General features: G+C 42.3%; 1 protein-coding gene across 4 annotated transcripts in view; it reads right to left on the bottom strand.

Annotated features, from left to right (window-relative positions):
* Positions 1-26,678, bottom strand: part of ASPH (aspartate beta-hydroxylase) — a 218,525-nt gene that overhangs the window by 63,030 nt on the left and 128,817 nt on the right. For all 4 annotated transcript variants that reach the window (XM_080800074.1, XM_080800075.1, XM_080800073.1 and 1 more), the window contains 3 exons: positions 15,983-16,068; positions 9,598-9,684; positions 2,401-2,551 (listed from right to left, as the gene is read on the bottom strand). In XM_080800074.1, coding sequence (XP_080656200.1) covers positions 2,401-2,551; positions 9,598-9,684; positions 15,983-16,068 — 324 coding nt within the window. The remainder of the gene's footprint in view (positions 1-2,400; positions 2,552-9,597; positions 9,685-15,982; positions 16,069-26,678) is intronic.

The following is a 26,678-nucleotide window of genomic DNA, read 5'->3' as shown; positions in this document are numbered from 1 at the left end:
ATCAGCTGGTATTATGGGACCCTCTGGTGGATGATAGGATGCTATGCACAACAGGAATCGTGAACACCCCAACCTCAGTCAATTTTTAAGGCTATGCGATGGAAATTTAAAATTTCTGGGGCCAACTGTCATTCCTCCTCACCATAATTGAAAATAAATTGAATATGGGAAAATGTGCAAAATAAGACCAGTATACATGATAAAATAAATTCCCTAAAGGGTTCAGTTGCCCACAAACTAAGTATTAGCCAAGAGTATGATAGGACTATCGATAAGCTAATACAGTTTTGTGTCCTGCAAACAGATACAGCTACCCGGCATAAAACACCACCCAGCTTATTCCACGGCCTTCTTCCCATTACTAGCTGATTTTGGATTGGTTAGCTTGGTGATTCATTCCCTCACTCACAAATCTGACTTTACTTTTCTATACATTCCCTTCCCCCCGATCTGCCCAACTTAGTTCATACTTTTTCTCTGCTCCTACATTTCCCCTATTAACCATTGCAAAGGTCTGGGTAAAAATCCCTCCAGCTGCCCTTCCTGTCTCCTTTATTCTGCATCATGCAGCCCTACTCTTCTGGGAGTAAACTTCACCCCCTTGTCACCTTCAATAAAGTCTTCTTCCTACAATCCCTTCCTCATACAACCTCCTCTTATGAACTTGCCTCATTCTCATTTGGAGGAAAAGACTATATTCAAGATGGTTGCAGAAGGGGGTTAGATGTATTAGTAGATTCTTTCCCCAGGGCCAGGAATAAGGAGAGGCAAGTGAGGCGCTCAATGCAAAGTTTAAGAGGCTGCCAAAAATTCAGTCATCCAGAGGCATGATGTTTTTATGCATTCTTTCTAAAAGTCAAAATTAATGTAAAAAATCCACAATGACCAAATATCAAAATTTGAAGGACAGAATAAGTAAACAGAGTTTAACCAAGGCATATTGGAGCCTGAGGCAAGAGGAAAGCTCAGTGCTACTAATTTTGTGCCCGAGGTGACTGCCTCCACTGAGTCCCAACCTTGCCTTTCCCATCCTGTGTGGGTGCTGTATGTCTTCCTTCTGCTGGACTGGTCCATTTGCATAGAAGTCTAATGGACTCTTTCTTCTAGTTTCTAATCATCCCTTGGGTTCTACTCCTATCAGACTTAGGTCATTTACTAAAGTGACACAAGTACTCTTAATCCTATCCTTCAGGAAACTGGTAACAGGGTCAGTTGGCCTTTGGTATCACTTAGATGAGCCTCTCCCAGAGGCATCAATGACTCTTCATGTAACGTATCAGGCCACTAGCACCTGCCTGAGAGGTTACATGTGGCCTAGACGCTTCCATCTGGTTTCCTGATGACAAGTTAGGTGGAAGAGAATCAGAAGCCTGGTCATAATGAAGTTAGGTTCGAGCTAGTCTCACTTGCCTTTGGCCCCGGCACTTGGGTAAGTCAGAGAGGATGCTCAATGCAGCTCTTTTCAAAGCAGTGGCAAATTTACTTATAGATTTTAAGAGGTTTTTTCCCTATCATTTTCCTTGGTCTAGAGTCAAACTTTACAGGCAAAATTTTTAGTGCCTGGAACTCCTAATATTCCATCTTTTATAAAAACTGTTCTACAGGGGCATCTGGGTGGCTTAGTCAGTTAAGCGGCTGCCTTCAGCTCAGGTCATGATCCCAGGGTCCTGGGATCGAGCCCCATGTCGGGCTCCCTGCTCAGGGGGAGCCTGCTTCTCTCTTTCCCTCTGCCTGCCGTTCTGCCTACTTGTGCCCTCTCTCAATCTCTTGTCAAATAAATAAATGAAATCTTTTTTAAAAACCAAGACAACAGAAAAATTGTTCCACTGATAATTTCAACACCCATGAATAGATTTGTTATTTTTTTTTAAAGATTTTTATTTATTTATTTGACAGACAGAGATCACAAGTAGGCAGAGAGGCAGGCAGAGAGAGGGGAAGCAGGCTCTCCACTGAGCAGAGAGCCCGATGCGGGGCTGGATCCCAGGACCCTGGGATCATGACCCAAGCCGAAGGCAGAGGCTCTAACCCACTGAGCCACCCAGGTGCCCCAGATTTGTTACTGTTAAGAGAGAAAAGAGTTTGGCATAGCAGGAAGAGTTTGATCCCAGACCCATTAATTTATTAGCTGTGATTCCTTAGGCAAATTATCCAACCTCCCAGCATCCCATCTACGTCAGCTTTAAAATTGGGGGGGAGGAGGGTAGTGGGAAAAGGTGGTGAAATACCATCTTCATCTTTGTAAGTATTAAGGTCAGGACCACCATTTCTGTCTAGGACCCATTCGCATAAATTACCTGAAAGTAGTTATGAAACTCTGGTTCCCTTCTAGGTAACTAAGCTCTTCTAAGAGCACAGAGCACAGCATTTGGGGCTGAACTAACTCTTATTCTGTCTTACCCAGAAACTGCTGTCTGTCTGAGCGCCGCTTCAAGGTCAGCTTCAGCAAGTCTGTGGGGACATCAGGCAGACTGGCCACCTCCTGGTAGGTTTCGATGGCCCCACGCAGCACCTCGTTGCTCCTTCTTTTCTCAGCCAGATCGTCTTCACACTAGAGGAAGTCCCCACAATGGGTAAGTGTCCCATGACAGGTTGTATTTGTAATCACCCAAAATATACACGTAAAGCCAATTTCTGGACATGCGGGAAAAGCATTTTGAGACAGATTAAAATCTTCTCTTTATCAAGAGATTAAAAAGCAGACAGAGAAAAGTGATGCAACGTGCTATCTCAATAACATGAAGACCAGTCAGCTACCAAGCTACAGATGAGCAAAAAATATAAAAGGAGGAATAATTCATCTATGCTGGGTTGATGGAGATATGTATCATGTTACACATTCATATTTCCAAAGACAGGGCTCCAGGTCGGACTTCCTGTTTCTCGGCCGTTTGTTTGCATGTGCACACATTCGTTCAACAACTATAATCTGGCAACTATGTGGCAGGCAAAGTAAACAAAACAGATAAAGCTCTTTTTTCATTCTGCTTCATTACGAAGAGAAAGATGATATACAAATCAAAGTACTGTGTGTCTGGCGGCCACAAGTGCTGGGGACCAAAAACAAAGGAGGCTTAGGAGTGCCGACAGTGGGGCGGTAGGAAGAGTTAGTTCAGGCAGGATGACCAGGAATGGACTGAAAGAAGAGAGGGAGTGAGGCATGAGGCTATCTGGGGGAAGAACATTCCAAGGCAGAGAATATAGCACGAGCGAGGCCCTGGGCGGGGAAGTGAGGGGGAGAGGATAGGCTGGTGCAGGATGGGGGGGGCAAGGAGGGGACTGGCGAAGGAGTGGTGGTCTGGTAATGAAGAACGTGGTAAGCCATTGCCAAGTCCACTAGACTTCCACGATGTGAGATGGAAAGACACCAGGTTTTTTGTTTTTTTTTTTTTTAAGATTTTATTTATTTATTTGACAGAGAGAGGTTACAAGTAGGCAGAGAGGCAGGTGGGGTGGGGGGAGCAGGCTCCCTGCTGAGCAGGAAGCCCGATGTGGGACTTGATCCCAGAACTCTGGCATCATGACCTGTGCTGAAGGCAGAGGCTTAACGCACTGAGCCACCCAGGCACTCCGACACCAGGGGTTTTTGACATGATGTGACGTATGTGGAGAGGATCACACTGGTAGTGGGAAGGAGAACAGACTGAAAGGGTGGTGGATGAGCACAGCAGCCAGTTATGGTGCTCTAGTAGGACCCCAGACCCAGGGATGAGAATGGTTTGGACTATGGTGGTAGGAATGAGGTGGTAGGAGGTAGGGAGATTACAGATACATTTTGAAGGTCAGAGTCAACAGGTTTGTAGGTGGGCAGAAATACGACAGAAAGGGAGGGAGGGAGGTCAAGGATAAATTCAAGAGTTATGGCTTGAGTGATACCCAGGGGGAACTGCCATCCCGAGAATGGGAGGATAGGGCAATAACAAGTTTGTAGGCATTCAGAATCAGGAGTTCCGTTCTGGACGTATTAAACCCAACACCCGTTAGGTACCCAAGTGGAGATGCTGGATAGAAAGGTACATATATTCATCTGGGGTTCAGGAAAGAAGTCAGAAAGACAGGGGAGGGTCTGCAAAAAGGACTGAGTAAGGTAAGAAGAAAATAACCACAAGAAAGTGTTCTGGAGGTTAAGGGACAAAAGGTTTCAAGAGGGAATGATCAGTCATGTCAGAAGGGACACCAAGTTGAACATCTTGGCTAGATTGGGCAATGTGGCACCACTGATGGCCCTGACTATCTGGGACATATGAGACAACTGGGGACCCAAAGGAGGATGGAGCAGGACCAGAGGAAACCAGGAGGCAAGGAGGTGCAGACAACCCTCAAAGGGAAGCAGAGAAATGGGCCAGTAGATGGAGGGGAATGTGGAGAGCAGGGAGAGGATTTTGTTTCTGTTGACAATGGGAAATATAACAGCATGCTTCGAAACTGATGCAGAAGGGTCAGTAGAGAGGGAAAATGGAATGATACAGAAGAAGTCACAAAAATCAGCATGCTTTCCTTCAGCAGGTGGGAGAGGATGGGAAAGGGGACCGGAACCATTCATCCATGCTAATAGGTGGGAAGGCAGTGCATAGGGGAACAGGTGGAGGTGGGCTGTCAGTGCTGTAGCAGGATCATATGGAAGTTCCCTCTGGATACTTTTATTTTCTCCGTGAAATAAGCAAGATTCTTTGCAGGAGATTGAAAATGGGGAGTGAAATGCTACAGTGATAAAGAGGGGAATGTGTAAAATGGTAGTGAAAGTCTCACCCGATTTAGTAAACTATAATTTGAAGACTACCACTTGAGGAAAAATGATACCCGTTAGAGGCTAGAAGTCACATATAACATGTTTTTCTCCTAATATCCTATGTAACATGTTCAGCTGTTTAAAATAAAGGGTGTGCAGCAGTCAATATAGAGCTTCCTGAAGAACCAAAGTAAAGCACAACTCCACAATTTGAGGGCATGGTAAGAAAATGAGCCATTCCTCCCCGATCCCAAAGCAAAAACGAGTAAGATTCAGCATAAATTGATAACATCTGCAGAGAGCTGGTCAGAATATAACACCTCAAAGAAATAACTTGTTATGTGGACTGATCAGGTAAGTTTCACAAGATGATGAGGGCTAGGACTGAAGCAGAGTGAAAGAGAGAAGTGGACAGACTTATAATAAAGGAAAAGTGATAAGACAAAAATCTCTGGATTGAAAAAGGGCAATTTACCCTTGCTTGATAGAAAAAAGCTTCAGAGTATACCGCTATCTGTTCATATCTGTAAATGGGCTGTCTCCATTATAGACTTATGTGCCAGGAGAGAGAGTTCAAGGTTAATGACTCACACTGGCCATCCGGCCCCTCTGGCCTTCGGTATATTCATATGCTGGCTTTTCTGTTTGGGCATCAGTTTCTTGTGAGTTTGGCTACGGTAAGTTAGCTCTCCAAAACATGATTATTCATAGATGACGTCTGAGAGTGATGGAGTCCTGGAACTGAGACAGCCCTTTTGAGACCACATAGTTCACCCTCTTCAAGCTGGAGTCCTGGGTTTGGGGATCTACCAAATAGATCCTAGATCTGGAGGGTCAGGTCAAGGTTACTGCAAGGACAAATGTCTACCAAGGTAATCCTTCCTTACAGAAATGGGAATAAATATCAACCTAAACCCAATCCAAAAAGAGAGGAAGATGATACAACTTATATACCTTGTTTCCTCCCTTCCTCACATCTCAAATTTCTTCATTTTAACGAAGTAAAAACATTTTACAACTTCCAGAATTGGGAAAATCTTGGTATTAAAAATGACATCTCCATCTTAAATTCTTTTGAAAGAAAGTAATAGACTTGGCTTTGAAAATCAAAATCGTATAGATTGATCATTATCAGTTTAGCACCCGTACATAAAATGATTTGGGCAGAAACTGAACATTTGTTCCAGGATGTTAACACCACAAAGCCTTCTGTTGACTTGAACTAATTCAACCATCCAAATTTCCTAGGAGATGTGTCATTTTCTGCCTCAGAGGCATTAATGGTTTGTGAAGATAATAAAGTGAACTGAGTTTACGATTTAAGATGTTGTATCTGATGTTCAGGGAATTTGGTCAGAATTGATTTTCATGGTGATCCAAGGAATCAGACAGTATCAGTGATGCTTCAGAATTATAGATCATATTTAACTTAATGTTGCTACATTTTACAAGTTTGTTGGGGTATTAAAAAAAATTTGTTGGGATATTCCAGTGTAATTGTGTGATGTGCAAACAAAGGATGAAAAAGTCATTTCTTCCTCCCTATAAAATCCAGCTTCTTTTGAACTCTGATTTTTAAAATTTCTATGCATTTACAATTTCTTTTAAATTACTCTTTTAAAATTTAATTTACCATGCCTAAATTTTGCTTTATGCCACATTAACATTAATATCAATAACACCTTGTAGCATAATAGTTTAGAGATAAAAATTTTTGCCTTAGGCCTAGCTCTCAAATTCCTACAGTTAAATAAGGATATAAATACAGCAATCACCACGGGTCAAAGTACCACATTTATTTGGACTTTGGCCCCCACAATTACTATCACATACAAAGAAAAACTCTAAAGCACAAAGTACTTTTTGTCACAATTAAGTTAACATTTGCATCAATCTTTTTTCTTTCTAGTTAATATGTTCTCTCAATCAAATGACTGCCAATACTAGTAATGAAGCTCATCACTTAAATGAACAGGCATGATCTTTTGGTAACACATTCACTCTTGCCTAAGACCAACGCAGCTTAGCAATTTTGGAGGATTACTGACCAAATTCACTTACAAAAATGATATAATTGCTGTCGGCTACTCCTGGTCTGTACCATGGATAGGAGAAACGTATTTGTGTTACTTTTTCACAACCTGAATTTATTAAAATTTAGGGGCACCTGGGTGGCTCAGGGGGTTAAAGCCTCTGCCTTCGGCTCAGGTCATGATCCCAGGGTCCTGGGATTGAGCCCCCCATCGGGCTCTCTGCTCCGCAGGGAGCCTGCCTCCCCCCCTCTCTCTGCCTGCCTCTCTGCCTACTTGTGATCTCTGTCTGTCAAATAAATAAATAAAATCTTTAAAAAAATAATAAAAAAGATTTTTAAGTTTATTAAAATTTAATTAATAAAATATAACTAATAAGTTTTTACTAGGGAGATAAGATGAATTCGAGGATCTGGAACAAGTGGTCGCCACCTTTAGTTCTGAGCAAAACATGTTTGTTTTATCCATAGATACGTTAGTTAGATCCTATGTGAGTGCCGTATACGAGTCACTGCACTGACCCCTCTCCAAAGGGCGTTGTCAGGTTCTGCGTCTGGAAAATTTCTGTAGCTTTGCGCCTTTTGTTTCCCAGTAGGGTTGAGAATCTCATCCCCTCCAGGCTGGACTGTGGGAGCTTCACTGCCAGACACATTGTGTATCAGGCCTGGCTTTTGTCCTGAATTCCAGACTTCATAAAATTCAACGTCTCCTTGACATGTCCACTTGACTGTCCAATAGGCATCACAAACTTTACAGGACGAAAAGCGAATTCTTGACTTCTCACCTCCCTAGACCTGTTCCTCTACCAGTTTTCCCTGTGAGCAACCAGCTCTCTCTCTCCTCCTCTGGCCAAACCCCAAACCCAGGACTCCAGTCCTGTCTTCTCTCATCCTTACACCCAAGCCAACAAGAAGCCCTCCCCACCATCTCCCCATCGCCACAGCCATGGCCACAGTCCAGGCCAGTGCTCCCTGAGTACACCTGTAGTCGTCCCCTATGCTTCTTGCTTCTACTGATGCCCCTTTAATCTATCCCCCACCGAGGAACCAAAACAATCTTTATGAAAAAACAAGATGGCCAAGTCCATGCAGAAACCCTGCAATGCTTCTCAGGGCACAGAGAATATCATCTGTGAGGCCCTGGCCCCACTTGTCCCACTTCACCCTCCCTCAGCGCGCCCTTCTTTCTGTTCTTGAGCTTCTAATGCAAACATGACTTCCCTGTATCAGGTCTTTGCCCTCACTGTTCCCTCTGCCTGCACAGCTCCTTCAGCTACATTGTCACACTTCAGCCACTTGTCACCTCAGTAGAGAGGCCTTTTCTGATCAGCGTATCTAAAGCATTGTCTGCCTCGTTGCCCTCAAGCCTCATCGTTCACAGCCAGAAAAATCTTAATAGGTATGCTCTCCTTTTCTTTATGACGTATTTTACATAAGATGATCTAATATATTTATGTTTAATATGTTATAATATCCTTAACTATATATTTCTATATATATTTATTCAGGCCCTGGCTCAAATGTCACCTCGTTGGTAGACTTCTTCCGAACACCCTAGCCCACATATCAACTCCCTCACACATCCTGTGGCGGTACTCTGCTTTTTACAGGTTCTCCTCAGCACTTCTCACCGACGAGCATATATATTTCACTTGTTTTGTCTCCCGGGCTGCCTTCATCACCAATGACAACGCCATACATTTTGCTGGTGGCTGCATCTGCAGCGCCTAGAACTGCATATAGGGGGCTTCCTCTAAGTAATTTTTGACGAAGTGACTTTTTTATTAACATACATTATTTGCTTCAGGAGTATAGGTCTGTGAATCATCAGTCTTACACAATTCACAGCACTCACCATAGCACATGCCCTGGGTGTCCATCACCCAACCACCCCATCCCCATCAACCCTCAGTTTGTTCCCTGAGATTAAGAGTCTCTTATGGTTTGTCTTCCTCTCAGTTTTGACAAAGTAATGTTTAAAATACGTCCCGCTGGCTGATAAGATCCACGAGGGCAGAGACCTCTAGAGGGCTCATTATGATAATCCCAGGGTCTAAAAGAGGACGTGGTACACGGTGGCTTTACAGCCAACCGCAGCAACCACAGGTGGGTGCGGAAAAGCTTCACGGAGTGAGGAGCTGGACGATGGAAAAGTCACGGAAGAAAGGAGATGAGGGAGTGGAGCCAGGGAGAGGGGAGCTGGTAATATAACTCCGTTTTATATTTTCAAGGCTTTCCTAAGCATACTTGCAGCCTCTAGTTGCAAAACTGCAGTTCTTACAGCTCAGAGGAGCTTATGGTGAAAACTTGGCGGAATGCGGCATGATGGTGATGGGAGATCAAGGACAGAAGTGTTCTTTTTTCTTTTCAAATCCAGGGAGAAGCCAGATGGAGGGAGAGCAGGAAAATGCTACTAGATTCACCAGGATGCAATGGCAATAGCTAATTGTTGTATTTAACAGTATTTCTTGGGACGCCTGGGTGGCTCAGTTGGTTAAGCAGCTGCCTTCGGCTCAGGTCATGATCCCAGCGTCTTGGGATCGAGTCCCACATTGGGCTCCTTGCTCGGCAGGGAGCCTGCTTCTCTTTCTGTCTCTGCCTGCCACTCTGTCTGTGCTCGCTCTCGCTCTCTCTGACAAATAAATAAATAAATAAATCTTTAAAAAAAAATAAAACAGTATTTCTTGCTTGAGTGGTGTACACATATGCATGAGAAATTGAGCCTGTTTATAAGTTAGAAGGACAAAGAGAAATACAAATAGTGGGCAGTGAAAAAATCCAATTACACAGAACACAAGGACATCGAAAACATCTTCTACGTAGGAATGATTTCAAATACCTGTGCCTTTCCGTATCTCGCCCGTGGACTCTGAGGGTATTTGCGCACTAGTTCTTGGAATGCATTCAATGCTTCTTCAATTTTGCCCTGTGAGGAAGAAGCAGTTACATAAATGCAGTAAGTTCAGATGCATAATGTTATTCAATATGGTTTTTTAATATTCACCAAGTAATGTCAAAATATCCTAGACTCCACTCTGAGTCTAAAGACAGTTTAATCTAAGATTTTTAAACAATTAAGTTTGGAAAACAGAGAAGTAAAAATGAAAACAATCTTTTTTTAAATAAGAGAAACCTGACCAAGGATGTGCTCTAAGTCTCTGTTAAAGAAACTGCATTTTCCCTCTATATGCACAGTTCCTACATGCATTATATTTTAACTTCCTTTTTCACTGAAGTACAGTTGACACTCAATGTTACATTAGTTTCAGATGTACAACACAGCAATTAGACAACTCTATACATTATGCTATCCTCATCATAAGTGTAGCTACCATTGGTCACCATACAATGCTATTACAGTATTACTATCTTCTTGAAGAAAATAGTATTTTAAGTTGGGGAAAAAATACTGCTGGTGGCTGGAATGTCTTGGGGTCTGCCATGAGAAGTCTACAGAACCTGTTGGGGGTGGGGGGATAAACTCGCCCGAGTCATAAGGCCACTGGCTGTGGTACCTGTCAGCCACTAAACACTAGCATTGATTTGGCTTGCCTGGCTGACCGGGGAAACTCATGACTCTGTGCCATGTAACCTCTCCCAAAGCTCATGTGGGCCCTTAAGAAGATAGCCCAAACACCTCCACTAGGTCCCTGACCACCATGACATGACTGGGAACCACGGGATAGAACCAGATTTTCTGAGATGAAGTTTCACGGACACTGCAGCTCCTTCTAAGCTGGTAAATCCATTCATTCCTCATACAAATGGAAGCTCACCGTGGTTTCTATGTTTTGAAGTTCACTGAGCTGAGTTTCCACACGACAAAAGTTCACCTCACCAGGGTGGCTCAGGAAAGCAAACTGTACAGGACTGCTTGGCTGTCCCTGACACCCACTTCTGGAAGACTTGACTCAATAGTGAAAGGTCAGGCAATATCCCTATTAAAGTGACTTAAAATCATTTCTTTAGGTAGATAGCATTGAAGAAGAAGGCTTTCTTTTCCTCTCACTTGCCCATAAGTGGTGCTGAAAGGCTGGTAGAAAACATACGTATAGCGTCGTGGCTATGAGCGCGGGCTCCAGAGCCAGACTGATGGGTTGGAGGCTGGTCTCCACTGCTTGAGAGGTGTATGACTTATGGAGAGTTACTGATGCCTCTGCCTTGGGTGTCTCATCTGTAAAATGGGGACGAGGGTACTTTACCTTGAGGGGCTGCTGTTATGCTTACAATTGGTAGACACCGCACGGAGCATATGTTGTGTGGGAAATGTGTGTGCAGCACAAGAATGGGGCCCCTCTCATGGGAGCCTTTTACCTGATCGACAGGCAGGTTAACAAATAAATCAAGCCAGGAACACATGCTCTACAGGATATGTACTGTCAGAAATGATTGTATTGCTCTTTAAAATATACTGTTCTCTCATGGTATTAATTTCTTTAAAGATTTTATCTTATAAGAGCAAGCAGTTACAGGTCCGTGGCAAAACTGAGACAAAGCACAGATTTTTCATCTACTCATTATGTCCCCAACACACACAGCCTCCCCCATGATTACCATCCTGCACAACAGTGGCACATTTGTTACAAATGACAAAGGTACACGGACACATCAAAATTAACCCAAGTCCACAGTTCACCTTAGGGTCTGTTCACTCTCGCTGTGGGATATTCTGTGGGTTTGAACAACTGCATACTGACAGTATCTACCATTATAGCAGACTGGTTTCACTGCCCTAAAAATCCCGTGTTTTTACCTCTTCATCCCTCCCCCACCCACTTTTAAGGGATGAAGAACTCAATGTGAAATATCTTTTTCTGTGTGACTTTCTTCTAACTGCCTTTTTTCTTCTTCCTAGAAGAAAAAAAGGGAATGACTGATTCCAAGCAGTTTCAAAATGAAGGCAGGTGAATTTTTGGGTTTCAAAGTCTGTGGCTTGAGGCTCTGCCCTCTGGGTCCTTGGCTCCGGCTACCAAGTTCTTGTCTCTGGCCACAAAGTCATTGTCTCTCACCTCTGGGTCCAAGACTCTGCCCTTGGAATTATCTTTTCTTTTTATTGAAAGCGTGATTCGTTTTAGCTGTTTCCTGCCTGTAGAATTTTGGGAACCCAGCATTTCCTGCCGTTTGTCCTGTGTCTCTCAGGTGACAATGCTTCTCCTGGTATAATATTCTCAAAAGCCTAGTGGGTCTCTTTTGTCTGTCGTGGGGATTCACACCATTTGACAAGAGGCACCTGCAAAGACCCTCCCAGGATAATCCCATCTCTATTCCTGGCTTCTGCTGGACAGCTGAGTAGATCCAAGAGTCACACACCCACTCTCTTCAGGAAAAGATGTCCAGCACGCCCTTGGTCTTCTCTCCAGAGTACACTTTCCTAACAATGAACTTCCTAATTCTTCTGCAATCTGGATAGATCAAGAAATCTCCCCAAATTATCATGTTCTGGTTCTTTTTCCCTTTAAGAGTTCCTTCCTTAATGATCACTTTCCTCTCCTATTTTACTAGAAGCAGCAAAAAAGAAACCAGGCTGCATCCTGGACACATGGCTTGGAAATCTCCTCAGTTAAGCATCCAAGTTCATTGCTTCCAAGTTTTGCTTTGCCCAGGCCCTTAAGATATAATTCATTTAAGTTTCCTGCCACTCTGCAACAAGGACTGCCTTTTCCCCAGTTACAATGACCTGTTCCTCATTTCTTCCCAAGCTCTCGCCGAAAGTGCTTATCAACATTCTGCAGGTAAGGATACGTATATTCTCGAAGATTATTGATAAAGCTTTCTCTGTGGTGCTCCTCACTTCCTCTGAGCCCTCTCCAGAAGCAGCTTTCACATCCATATTTCTACCAACAGTCTGCTGAAGACAATGCAGGCTTTTGCTCTCATGCGTCTCGAAATTCTTTCGGCCTCTCCACCTTCCCCAATTTCAAAGCCATGTCTATATTTTTAAGTATTGGCTATAGGAGCAGCCCAAAATCTGCTACGGCACCAAAATCTGGATTAGTTTTCTCTGGCTGCTGTTGCAAATTACCAGAATATTTGATGGCTCAAACAACAGAAATTTATTCTGGAGAACATTAGTCCAAAATTGGTTTCACTGGGCTGAAACTGCGATGTTGGCAGAGCCACGCTTCCTCCAGAGGCTCTAGGGGAGTCTGTTCCTTGCCTCCTGACAGCATTACTTGACGGTGGGTGCATTACTCCAATCTCAACTTCGGTCTTCACATTGTCTTCTCCCCTCTGTGATGCCTTCTCCTATTTTGTCTCCAATTTCCCTCTGACTCTCTCTTATAAAGAAACATGTGATTGCATTTAGGGCCCAAGTGAATAAACTAGAATAATCTCCCCATTTCAAGATCTGTAAGTTATCCCATCTGCAAAGACGCTTTCTCTAAATACGGTAAGGCTTACAGGTTCCAGGGATTAGGACTTGGGATATTTGGGGGGGGGGGACCATTTTTAGCTTGCCACATGCCTTCTGTAACTTAAATTGCAAATGTGGAGGCTATTTTTGTGAAAATCATGCTAAATGCACCATTACGATCTAAAACACAGGAATAACAACATTTGTAACAAATCTGCTAAAGCATTTTGTTCCTTCTGGATACTCCCTTAGCTGGTCATCAAAATATAAAAATAATGGAATATTTTGACTTGACCATGGCATCCCTCCGATCCCCTTCAGACAGAAGCTGTGTTGCCTTGCTAAGGGACTGTCAGCCCTGCTCTTACCCCAGCAGGCCGGCAAAGTAAATGTGCATGCTTTTGGTGTGGAGGAACCTCTGCTCCCTAGAATCTTACTAGAGAATATAGCTCCTAGGGCTATGATGCGATTCTTATTGAAAAACTTAAAGGCAAGATACAATGGTTGTGAAGAATTGCCTAAAAATCATCTTTCGACAGAGCTTACATTTTATCCAAAAACCAAGACAGTTCATTGGAGAGACAGGTACTTGGGCCCCATTGTTCTGGCGTGAGGCCAATGAGCTGTGCCCTAGGACATTAAAACACACCCCCACAGCTGTATTGCAGAATCCACTGGTGTAATGTGAGGGCGGGAGCTGGCCATCCGTCAGCATACCCTTCATGAAGATCCACAGCAGAACATTTCTCTCTAGACTTGGTGTAGGGCAGCTCCTCTGATGAACGCCATTCATCTTAGAGTGTGATGCTACTCCCTTTGTATCCGCCTACAGCGTATCCATTCATCCCAAGCTCTTTTCAGAGCCTGTGATACACAAACTTTCATGTGTTTGAAAGCCTCACTCTGGCTTTATTACATGTTCCCTTCTCCCTCTCTTTTTTTCACTTAAAATGAAATAATAATAAATGAATATTTCAGTAGATAATCCCAAATCCTTTTTTCTACAGGTAAGGAAGAGTGTTAAGCAATACATATGACTTTTGAAAAACACATGATTGAATTAGGTTCTGATCTGTACATTTTTGATGGAAAAATAAAGTGACCGCATACTTTCATGCAGCATAGTCCTTAAAGCTAGGCATAAACTAAAACTGGACCCTCTCTGTCTGGGGCATAGCTCAGCATGGGCCTCAGCTCTTCCAAGGTGACCGGTTGCATCATTTGAAAATATCAGCCATAAAAATAACCTTAAAAAAGCTTCCTTAATGCTGATGATCCAGTCAATAATAAATATGGCTCCTTGCTATTTCAGAAGCAAGAATTGTAGCTACTTCCTCCTCCCTTATTGACTCTGTTAGAGATTCGGGTGCTCCTGCAGGAATGCCTCATCATTTCTCCAGATAAGCAAGAACCAGAGAATACCCCATGGACTGTTCCAGCACTTTTATATCCCATTGACTCATCCTCCCCTTGGCAACTGAGTCCTTCTTTACCATTCATTAAAATTACATAACAGTCCTTCTCCAAAGCTGTTCACTTGTCCTTTATCCCTAAAGTCACCTGTGAAATAGGCATCCCACACTTTCATATACGGCATTTAGTAAAGAGGAAGTGGAGGATGCCAAACGAGGGGATAGAAAAAGAAGACTCCTACTTCACTTCCATTAAGAAATGTAAATTTCCCACAAATAGTAGGTGGCTTCATTTTGTAAAGTTAAACAAGACAGATTCAGAAATCCTTCCCATGATTAAATTTAGGGACAGTGAACAACTTCGCTACAAAAGTCTTTGGAGTTATCCCATTTTTATTGGCTGCTGAAGAGGGTAAGCCAATCTTGGCCTGGGAACCTCGTCTAACACTAGTTACAGAGGTCTCCGTGCTTCCTGGTATGTTTCCGATAAATACTTGGGAAGCATATTCTTGTCCCACCTCAGTTCCTAACTTGTGTCCTCTTGTTGCTTATTTACTTACAATACCCCGTCCCTTCTTTGCAGCCAAGGTCTACTGGATGAAAAAGTATATTACAGGAAAACTAATGATCATGACGCCAAGTCTAATTCCAGTACAGAGTAGAGAAAGAGAAATTTCCATGACAAACAAGCAGATGATTCAGTGAAGGTGTTATTAAATGTATTATTATAAATGTTGGACCTGATAATTAGACGATGAATATGACTGAGTCAGAGAACAAGAACCTCAATCTAGTGTCAAGTTATTTTTTTTAACTGCAATATCTAGAAACACATGCAGGTCATATTTCAAATTAACTGAGAACAACACAAACCATATAATCGTCAGCCTGAAAACTGCAGGTGCATGAGGTTAATACCTAGTGAGAAGAATGCTAAACCCAATGTCATTTCACCTATCAGTAACTACTTTAAGCATCCTGGACTAATTTTTTCTTTTTGCACTGAGGTTCTGGATAGTTAAAAATGTTCACCTATGTGGCATTTGACACAGTCGATGCTTTAAGGAAAAAAAAAAAAAAATCTCATCTGATCTTCACAAAAACCAAGCAGGAAGATCACTTTCTATTCTAATTTTTTAAATGAGAAAACTGAGGCTCAGAATGGCCAAGTATTTTGTCCAAAGCCACACACCTGGCAGAGGGGTGGTGGTAGGCTGACCCCACATCCATCAGCCTAACCCTTAGTTCTACTTCTGTTTGGCCATACAGGGGCAAATTTTCCCTTTCACTTGATTCATTTCACTGGAATGCTGATGTGCTTGGGGAAAAAAAAAAAAATCCACTCCACTCAAGGGCTGTTTCTCTTATTATTTTGTAACAATTCAACAGTAACGCCTGAATTTATTGAACAACTGACCCACTGCACATTTCTGTGCCAAATGAAAACATCAACATACCCTTTTACGAAGTTTTTCTGCAGCATCAAGTTCAGCTTTAATAGTCTTATCAAATTTATTTAATAGTTTAGGCTTCTTTTTCTTAACTGAAAGAAAAAAGAGGTTTTATTTTGTATTTCTTTGTCTAGAAATAGTACTTAAGAATAGTGATGTACAAGTAACAAGAAAACTCTCCGTGCAGGAGCAAACACACTCCCGGCTCACCTCTTTCCACCCCCCATCCCCGGGAGGACACAGGCAGCAGCTGCCAAGCGAGATAACACAGCTCTTACTTATACGCTCAGGGGTATTCCAAGGAGCCTGGGTGGGTACTGGTATCCCGAAACTCACAGGGATACTGGCCTAGTTTCTGGGAGGAAAATGGTAGGTGTGATTTATAAACTCTTAGGATCGACTTCTTGGCTAAGTCCGCAAGACTGCTGAGAAGAACAGAATTTCACTGTCTAGCACTGACGGTCCTCCTGTTGCATCATGGGCTTACCACTCCAGTTATACTCCATCCTTCAGCCAAACATGACCATCCCATGTTCCTCAAATAAACTCTGTGCCGTTTCTGATCGTACCTTCTCTAAGTAAGATGGCCTATTCCTTTGTTGGTTGTAAATACGTTCACCCTTCAACAACTCACTCAAGACCCTTCTGCCTTCCTCACTGCATTCCCCCTCGGGACCGAAGTCCACATTACCCTGCATATTTCTTTCATGGGCCTTCTCTCATGGGACATGTATTATAATCATTTGTGCAACTTAGTCCTTTTCCAAAACTAAGCTCCTACAGAGGGGCGCCATGTTGTAGGCGCAAGCTGAGTGGGTTCAGGCTCACTGAGCATGAAGTCACATCCAGTGGTGGTGGTGGTGGGGTCCTGCTGGGGCCCACCTGGCAGTGCCCGTGGGGTGGATGGATGCCATGTGCTCCCTGGAAGCCTACAGCAAATCATCCTGCTTGAGGGCTCAGGAGAGTGACAAGAGCAGGGCATGGAAGGGTAAGTGAGATGTCTAGATAGAGGAGGGGACTGGTGGTGGGACAGCGGATGGAGTGGGGGAGATAGAGAATGAGAACAATGAGAAGAGATGTTCTTCATCAATGTTCTGACACTGAACCCATCCATCCATTGCTTCTGCTGTCTCCTGTCACACAGGAGGAGGGGCTCTCCTTCCTAAGGTCCCACCCCTACATACACACACACACACACACACACACACCACACACACACCCCTGTCCTCTGCCTTCTGTACCTCCTGAGTGTCTCCTCACTCCCTGGCTCTATTCTGGGCATCTATTTTTATTTAATAATGCTGAGGTCTTTGCTGTCCTAAAGTAAGACAAACCTGAGCCTACCCTCCTCTACCTGCCATTCTCTCTTACCCTCCTCTCATTCCTAGCTCCCTCTCCACTCACGGTGCTCTGGCTTCCTCACCCAATACCGGGCAGAAGCAAGTCTTCTGGAAGAGAGGGGTGCTGAGTGGTTAAGAGTCAGATGACAGGTCTGAGTCCCAGCTCTGTGACTTCTAAGCTTTGTGACCTCAGCCAGGCTGCTACTAACCTTTTCTGACTCCTACTTCCCTCATCTGTAAAAATTGAGAGTTAAGTCAATATTGTGCACGAGCGGAGAGCACAGTGTTCCATATGTTACATGCTCCCTAACAACGAGTGATGCCTCTGCCATCTCTGCAGGCCCATTTATTCCTTTTCCTCCTCTCCTACCTGACTCCTCTGCAGCACCTGGCACAGCTGACTCCTTACTTCTTCCCGAACTGAATGCTCTCCTTGACTTCTGTGTTGCCCACTTTCCTAGTTTTCCTCCTTATTCTCTAGCCTCTTCATTTCCTCCCTGGGTCCTCTGTGGCTCCTGCCCTCTGCTGCTCCCTGGGGTCAGTCTTCAGCCCCGTACAAGGCTTTAACAGTTTGATTTCCAAAAGGGGCTACAAATTAACAGGTTAATGTTCTTTTGCATTACAAAAATCATAAATCTGTGGGCCTATGATTTATGACACGATGCCTCACACTCAAGATAGAAAATCGAATGCACTACTGCTCACCACTCTAATCATTCTCGTGTCTGTCCTCTTCCAGAGGATGACATCAGAGCCATCTGGTTGTCCAAATCACAAAACTGGTTAGAGATGGCAAACAGAACAGGGCAAAGAAGGAGCATGTGGATTTGTCCAAATGGACTGAATAGAATCACGACTTTTTTTTTTTTTTTTTTTTTAGCATTTGCTCTGTGCCAGTCCGCATGCCAGGTGCTTTTTAAAAAATTCTTTATTTTTTAAATTTCTTTTCAGTGTAACCCCATGCCGGGTGCTTTACCACACCTCCTTTTATTGTCTCAACCTCCCAGACATAGCGAATTTAACTTCATAGGCATGCCACTAGGGTACCAAAAGGGTCAGTCCCTTATCCACACAGGAAGAGACACACTTATTTCCCACTCAAATGGTTTCCAAAGGGAGGGACATTCCCCCAAAACTCTTGGCCTCTTGCCTCTCCTCATAGGGGTGGTGGTGTGACTTATCTGCTCACCGGGTTGGGGGAGATCACGAGCTTGTTTGGTTCTGTCTCACCCTTTCTCTTCCTCCCAACAGCACATGTAGCATGTTGAGCGGATGGCAGTCTTACAGGGAGGCCCCCACGTGGGGGAACTAGGGCTGTTCCATGCTGCCTAGAGTGGGCAATTATGTCTAATTCTGGGGTTCATTATTAATCAACCCATTATTCCTGCTCATCTATGCCCCATTCTTCAATTCCACTGTCATCGCAAGAAAGCTGACACTCTGATCACCTTTCCTTTATTTCACTCCTTCTGCATTTTTAAAAATGGTCATGCTCTTTTATTTGTTTATTCTACCTTTTTCTTCCCCCCTCCCTGAGCTCTCAGGATCCCTATTGTTAAAAAATTATAAATGACTGAAGCAGAGACTGACAAAATAGTGAATAATGGGTGTTTTCAGCTGCATGTCATTATACGTTAGCAGATATGCTGAGGATATGGAAAACAAATTGATGTTTGACTGAGATGTGACTGCATGGTGGTAAGTTAGTGTCTTGTCATCTCAGCACTGACTTATGTCTCTCAATTGCTCATTTCAGTTTTGCAGAAGTCTCTGTCAGCAGAACACCAGCGGGACCAAGAAAGCCTGACGTGCACCTGACTACAGGACGTTACTGGTTTTCCCAAATTTGTCACCCATTTTATAAAGTTAACATGAGATTTATCTATAAGAAGAAAAATAAATTATTGGCAGTTCAACATAGTCAGCAGTAAAATAATAGGCCCGTTAAACAGTTATACATTCTAAGTATCTTAATGTCAAAATAAATTTCAATAGTGTCGCAAAAAGACAAAATATTAAAAAAATTCTGTATTTCTTTTCACATATCTTCAAGTCTAGTCGTTCCCACTTCTCTTCTCTTTGAAATTCAAGTTTGGTCCCTATCATGACTATTTTTATTTTTAAATGTATAAAAAGCCTAAGGCAATTTTCCCAATTCTAAAAAACACAGAGCTCTTCCTTCTTATTATGGAGAGGCACATGGCCAAGCCACAGAGACAATGAGTTCTCATGGTTAGTGATGGAACCAGGCTCCCAGGTGGTCTGGGCCTCAGTTTTCTCATCTACAAATGAGTGGCATGGGCTGGCTGTGTTAAGACCTCTTTGAACTTGGAAATCCCATGCTTTTAATTTTCAGTTGATGGAAATCACGTTAATAATCTTTCAAAGTAGACCTAGAAGGCATTGGAATGAACTGTTATTTTGTTGAACATGGATTTTAAAAACAATGGTTTAGAAGGAAGCTATGCATGCTATATTAAACTTTGTATAAAAATAATCACTGTCATTACAAGTATTTTAATTTTTCCAAAACCATGAAAGTGTATTTCAGTTGCATTTCAAATTCTCCATTCCCTTGCCATACCATGGTTGAAACATTAAGAGGAAATAAGAAGAAAAAAGAAAGACAATAAAAGAATAATTAACACTATGAGAAAAGCTCTAGCAATATATACTGAGATTATATAAAAATGAATACTGGTTCCCTTTCATATCCACTTGGTCCATAAATGAATTTGTTTTTATATTACGGTACATGGGTAGAATTTGACCACCAAGAAAAACAGACACAGGATCTCTGCGTTACTCTGTGTTCTAAACCCACCACATTAAAGAGAGTGATGAAAATGGAAATGTCTGCCATATGGTAGAAAGCAACAATTTCCTAACCAGTCTCCCTGCTTCCAGTCTGTCCCCATGGTCTACACTGTCCTGAGGATCTTCCTGTCCATGTCTCCCACTCTTTATATACACCCATGGATCCCTGAACATACAAAATGAAAATGAAATTCCTTAGAAAGCCATGCCAGCAGTCCTGATCCTGTTTACTCGCCAAGAGAAATGAAATACGTCCACACAAAGACTTGGATATGCACATTCATTGCTGCACTGTTTACAGCAATAAAGTACCAAAAGGTACTTCACTGAATCATTCATTCCTTCAACGATTTGCTAAAATGCAACTGTGTTCCAAGGACTGTGCTGGGAATTCAACAGACCTTCCTCAAGGAGGCTGCAGTCTTACTGAGAAGAAAGATGTAAATGGATAACTAACCTTGAGAGGAATGAATTTCAGAATGGACCAGGAGTGGTGCTAATCCATTTGGGAGGCAGAAGGGAAAGCTTCCTGGGGAAACTTAGAAATCAAGCATACCCAGTGGTGGCAGCATTATTCTGGGCAGAAGAAAGAGTAGCTATTTTGTAATTCAGTCACAACTGGGGACTTGTACTTTCATCATTAGTTATTTCTCCTGTAAGTGAAAGGCCAAACATCTCCTTCTGCTTGGATGCTAGTGTTTGGTACCATCTATGTGAATGCTCTTATTGTGGGAATCAGGGCTTTCCAGAATTTTAGAAAGCTGAGATGGAGATATTGCTCAAGGACTCTGGGCACTGACTTGTCTTTCCCTACATCTGAGGATGTGGCCTTAGATGCTGAGTGATGCTGAGCCTCCTTCAAGAGCCAGCAGAGGCCCAAAGTCCATGTTTAGGAATTCTAAGTTTTGTTGAGAGAGGAGGTACTCCCCAACTATAAAAGGTCAGTGGCATAGCAAGATTTGGACTTTTGAAAATATGCAAGACACAAAGTGTACAACCGTAGCTCCCCACTCCAACCCAGATGAGGGATTCCTGATGCCAAGAGGTGCCACGCTGAAAGTCATGGCATCTGTGCCTGCCCCAGGCTACCATTTTTTTAAAATACAATTTTGTGTGCTAACTAAGGGTCTTAAATTAACTGCACTCTGAGAGAAAGTCAAAGTCATTAAGTCAAAACCACCAAAATGCTTGCTTTATTTCAGGAAGATAATGTTCATCTCGAGCTATTTCACAGTTGTGCTTCCTTCAACCAGGTCTACGGTCTTTCACAAACCAGCCCCTAGTCTCTGTTTTCCTCTCTTGTTCTGTACCTGTAAAGCACTTTACGTTGCCTTTACATGGTCTCTCAAATATGGCATGAACTTTGGCACCTCTGTGAATCCTCTGTGAATTCACCTCTGTGAATCCTATGTGAAGTATTTTGGAAAATACTTCCCTCTATTTATACCATAGGATACTCTGCACTTCAACTTTTAAGACCTACTTTAAATGCCATTTCCTCTATTTAGTCATCTAAGACTTAATCATGAAAAAAAAAAATACCCTCCCCTTCTGCCTCCACATAGCATTTTGTTTCTAGAAATAATAAACTTTTCAGGCTGTGTTCAAGTTGGTTGTATAATTAGCTTAAGCATGCTCACCCTCTCTCTCTCCCTACCAACCCTCCCCAACCCCTGCTTGGTTGTTAGCTTGTGGGAGAAAAGAACTGTGCCTTCCTTGTAACTTATTCCCTGCATTTAGTACATGGCCGGCCCTCAATAGAGAAAGTCCTCAACAAATATTTAAAAAAAACATTAAGGATGAATGAACCAAGACATTTTGAAAAGGAATGGGACAATGTCAACTTTAACTTGGGCCTATCAGCTATTTTTTTAAAAGCAGCAAATTATAAGCAAACAACAAGAAAATGAACTGAGAGCAGCTTGCTTTATAAAAAAGAAGCTCTAATCCAAAAAGTGTCAGTGGACAACAGTGGAAGGTATAGAGGAAAAAGATGAGAAAAAGAAACAAGGTATATGTAAGTCAATCCTCATTGAAAATATCATAGAGAACACTGATATTTAATTCCTATGTTTCATTCCATTTAAATTTTTCAGTATATTAAGCAATTTAGAACACAAATGGCAGAATACTAGACACAACTGCAGGGGCCAAGGGCAGGCTGCCATAAGATGTGCCACTTTAACATGAAGATTATTTTGAGTTAAAAGCCATCAAAACCCAGCAGATACAGGAAAAGCTCTTTACTGCCCCAACAGCTGCCTAAAAGAATTTAGATAGAGGACCTGCTCCAGGATGAGAGCTCTCACCACAGATAACTACATTATGATATGAACTAGGTAGATGGACAGGGAGGAACCTAGCAAGGTCTGTTTGATCAAAGTTCCCTATGTTCCATAGTTACTGAGTGTTCCTGCAAACATTCATTTGCCAAACATTTACTCTTTTTAATTTTCCCATGAATCGCATTCCTTCCCTTGGAAGTTCCAGATCCTACCCCTTTCTTCTTTGTTCAAAATGACCTACTGACTGTCTGGAATTTCCATCTCTGTATGGGTTCCCTGTTGGTATACAATTAAGTTTGATTTTCTCCTGTTAATCTGCATCATACCAAACTTGAGTCTTAGTCCAGTAAGAAGGATCTTGAAGGGCAAAGGAAATTCTTTCTCCCCAACATAACTAACCAGTAAGTTCTTAGACTGCAAAGTTCAGCTAATTTAGTAGAACATAAGATCACAAAGCATCTTGCTTTTACGTTTTGAGTCACTGCTTAATGCCTTATCAAATTCTTTGCTGACAATAATAGCTGACATTTACTGTGTACTTCATCTGCTAGACATGAGTGACTCACCTAGGCTGTGCAAACTGTAAACAGGAGGAGCCAAGACTGGAACTTGGGGTTATTCTGACTGCAGTATCTATGCTTTTGCCGTTTTTCTATCTATCTATCTATCTATCTATCTAACTTGCTAGCACCTGGCCCAAACTAGGGTGTTTCTAAGGGTTTTGAGAGTGATGACAAAATAGAATTAAGCATTGGTATTGCTGTTGCCAGAGACAAAGAATTCCTGTTCTCTTCAAGGTCCTTCTAGCTGGACTAAGAATGAAATTGACATGAGACACACTAGCAGGAGAAAATCAAATTTAATTTAAGTGTACAAGGAATCCAAACAGATACAGAAATTCCAAAGATAGTCAGGCAAAATGAGCTATATATGTCATCCTGAACTAAGAAAAAGGGAGTACAAGTCTGAGACGTCACAGGAAGGAATGCAATTCACAGGGGAGTAAGAAGAAGAGCAAATATTTGGTCATTAGATGTTTCCCCTGCCATCAGATAAAACTTATCTCTGGTAATAACTCTTATTCCAAGAAAGACCCCCAATTTAGATTCTTCAATGTGGTTAAGAGAGGGGCAGAAGCGTGTCTTGATCCTATAGGTTCTAGATGATCTTCTGTGCAAAATAATCCTTACATCAAAGTAGCCCATCTTGGGGCAGCTTGCTCTTGGCCCATACATTGTATTGTGTAAAGGAATAAGTTGAACTTTGTACTGTAGTCTCAAAGAATAAAGGTAGTTAAATAACCACAGTAATTTTCCTTTTGTGTCTCAAAGATCCAGGGTTTACACGTTATACAGACACCTGGCTTAGTAGGATGACCACAGTGTAGAGTCTAGAGGAGCCTCAATTTTGCCCTTCTTAGGTGATTTGCTTAATTTTGCTTCCATGAAATTGGGACAATATCTGACCCTCACCTACCAACCACAAAGGAGCATAAAATGTCAATATAAATGTTAATCATTACTTCCCTCTATAACACCTTATTTTTTTAAGATCTTATTTATTTATTTGACAGAGAGAGAGATCACAAATAGGCAGAGAGGCAGGTGGTGGGGGGGCGGGGGGGGGGGAGGGAGGAGCAGGCTCCCTGCTGAGCAGAGCCCAATGTGATGCAAGCTCTTGATCCCAGGACCCTGAGATTATGCCTGAGTGGAAGGCAGAGGCTTAACCCATTGAGCCACCCAGGGACCCCATCTTATTTTCATATATCTTAAAATTCTGTTAATTAAATGGGAGATGTGTATGATATATCTTTGTAGGGGCTGAAAGCAGGCCACCCCAAGATGGGCCACTTTGGCATGAAGAGGATTTTGAGTTAAAAGCAATCAAAACCCAGCAGATTCAGGAAAAGGTCTCTACCCCTCTCTCAACTGCCTAAATTTACATTAGAAAGGAAATCTTGCACCAGGTAGAGAGCTATTAAGAGATTTCTTTTTTATCTAAGAAAGTTATTTGCATAACAGGACAGCCTTTGTTTTCCAAACCTCCCCCTCACCTTCCAGCTAATGGTCTACCTCCTCACTGTATCCCTAGAACAACCCCCCCCCCCCGCCCCCACCTCAAGGGTCTAAGCTCCTTAGCTCAGGATGTCATATAAGCCTCATGTTGCCTGACAGTCCTTGGAGTTTCAGGTCTGTGGATGCCCTGCTTGTACAAAACTAAATGTGATTTTCTCCTGTTTATCTGTCTTATGTCAATTTCCTTTTCAGTCTAACTGGAAGAACCTTGAATATAGGAAAATTTGCTCATCCCCAACACCTTATTAGCAAAAGGTTTGAGGAATTTTATTTATTTATTTAGTTAGTTAGTTTTAAGATACCAGATTTGCTCTATAGTCAACCATTTCCCTGACAGAGATTTTGGGTGACTAATAACTTTGCCACACTATACCTGTAGCCAGTTTGTATTTTCTGAGTCAACAAAGGACTAAGGACCTAGGGGGCCACACTATCCTTGCTTTCCTTGCTCCCTAGACCCTGCTATGTGTCTCCAAGTACAACGACATAAAATATGAAAGACTGCTTTTTGTTATAAGTATCCAAAGATGGGATATGATGGGAAATCATCTAAAGAGCAAAATAATTTTAAGGGAAGGGAGAGTAAGACCAAAATAAGACATTGAAGGAAAATGTGCTATCTGAAATGCAGCCTGAAGCTAAAATAATCACGTAATGCTTTATTGCAATATTATTTATGTTAATTAACAGTTAACCTAAGACAGACCTCATTACATATTTTAATTTTCTGTATTGGAATTGGAAGTTAATTCTGCTTTTCTTTTTAAAACCAATGCTGAATTTGAATATAAGAAAAAAAATCTTTAAATTTGTCTGGCATTGAGGTAAATCTATAAATTAAGGAAAATGATTAAAAAAAAAAGAAGGAAACAACAGAGCAAAACATTCAAGACTTGAAGAATCCAGTGCTAAGATTTTTGATGGAATTCTTTCTGCTGGGTATAGAGAAAGCAAGCCCATATCTGTACATTTACCAGTGTTCCTTCAAGGCTTAGGCAGGGGAAGAGGATGGGAGCACTCAGTTGGTTCTCTTTCGTCTTTCATTTAAAAGTGTGAATTGTGCAAGGTATTTTAGGGGAACAAATTTTGCCACTCCAAGATATGCCTCTTTGGCATATTGATTATTTTAAGCTGGTTATTTTTAAGAAATTGGAGACACAAAAAGCAGCTCTGAAAACTGAGAAGTAGTTACTTTTTTGTAAGAGAAATTTACATTTATAAGGGCGTTATCTTTTTTTGTTGTTGTTGTTTTGAGAGAGAGAGAGAGAATGCATGCATGAGCAGGGATGGGGCGGAGGGAGAAGGAGAGAATCTTAAGCAGGCTCCATACTTAGCATAGAACAAGAATGACATCCATTTTTAAGGGTGTCTCCCTCTCTGTCTTTAAGGGTGTCTTTCCCTCCCAGGAAGGAGGGATCACTCAATGTGTGGAAACTCTTATCAATGGAGGACGTCCAGACTTAAGTCTGCATAACAACCTTGTACTTGTTTATTTTGTTTCTCCTGCTAAGCTCCCATGACTGGCTCCCCAGCCCCACCATTTTTCACCCTTAACTGAAGATGGTATTTAAGGTGATGACTTTAGTCATTTTGGGAAGCTACTCAGTTTTCCTGGGTCTCTCCCGTGTATACAGAAGGCACACATGTTATTAAACTTTTGTTTTTTGCTGTTAATTTATCTTATGCCAATTTAATTATTAGACCAGACAAAGAACCTAAAAGGGAAGAAGGGAGAACTTTTCTGCCCCTACAGTAGTCTATTGCTTTGCTTCACAGTGGGGTGTGAAAGAAATCTGCTATCATATCAAGACAGAGTCATGTTATTTGCTACCGAGAAACCCAATCAGCAGACAGCCATGGAAGTGCTTCTGGCAGCAGTCTTTGTATTATCACTTCAAGTAAGGAAAATTACTGCATTTGATCCAAAAGAACCCCCTCTGAGACTGCCTCCTCTAATATGATCTACCTTGTAGGTCTATAGTACTGGGAGAAGAGGTAAATCTGGGCAACCCTAGGCAGACTGTGTTACCTGCCAGTCCCTCACTGCACATGGGAGGGAAGGAGAGTGGCGCGCCCTTCCTTTGCCTCCTACAGCTAAGGAACAAGGGGCTCTTGTTCTCCTCAGAAGTAATATCAACTATATAGCAGCAGGAGTTCAATATTCAAAGCTTACACCGAACAGTTA

Source organism: Martes martes (genome assembly GCF_963455335.1).
Source record: "Martes martes genome assembly, chromosome: 4".
Taxonomy (NCBI): domain Eukaryota; kingdom Metazoa; phylum Chordata; class Mammalia; order Carnivora; family Mustelidae; genus Martes; species Martes martes.
This window is presented reverse-complemented; position numbering and strand designations above follow the sequence as displayed.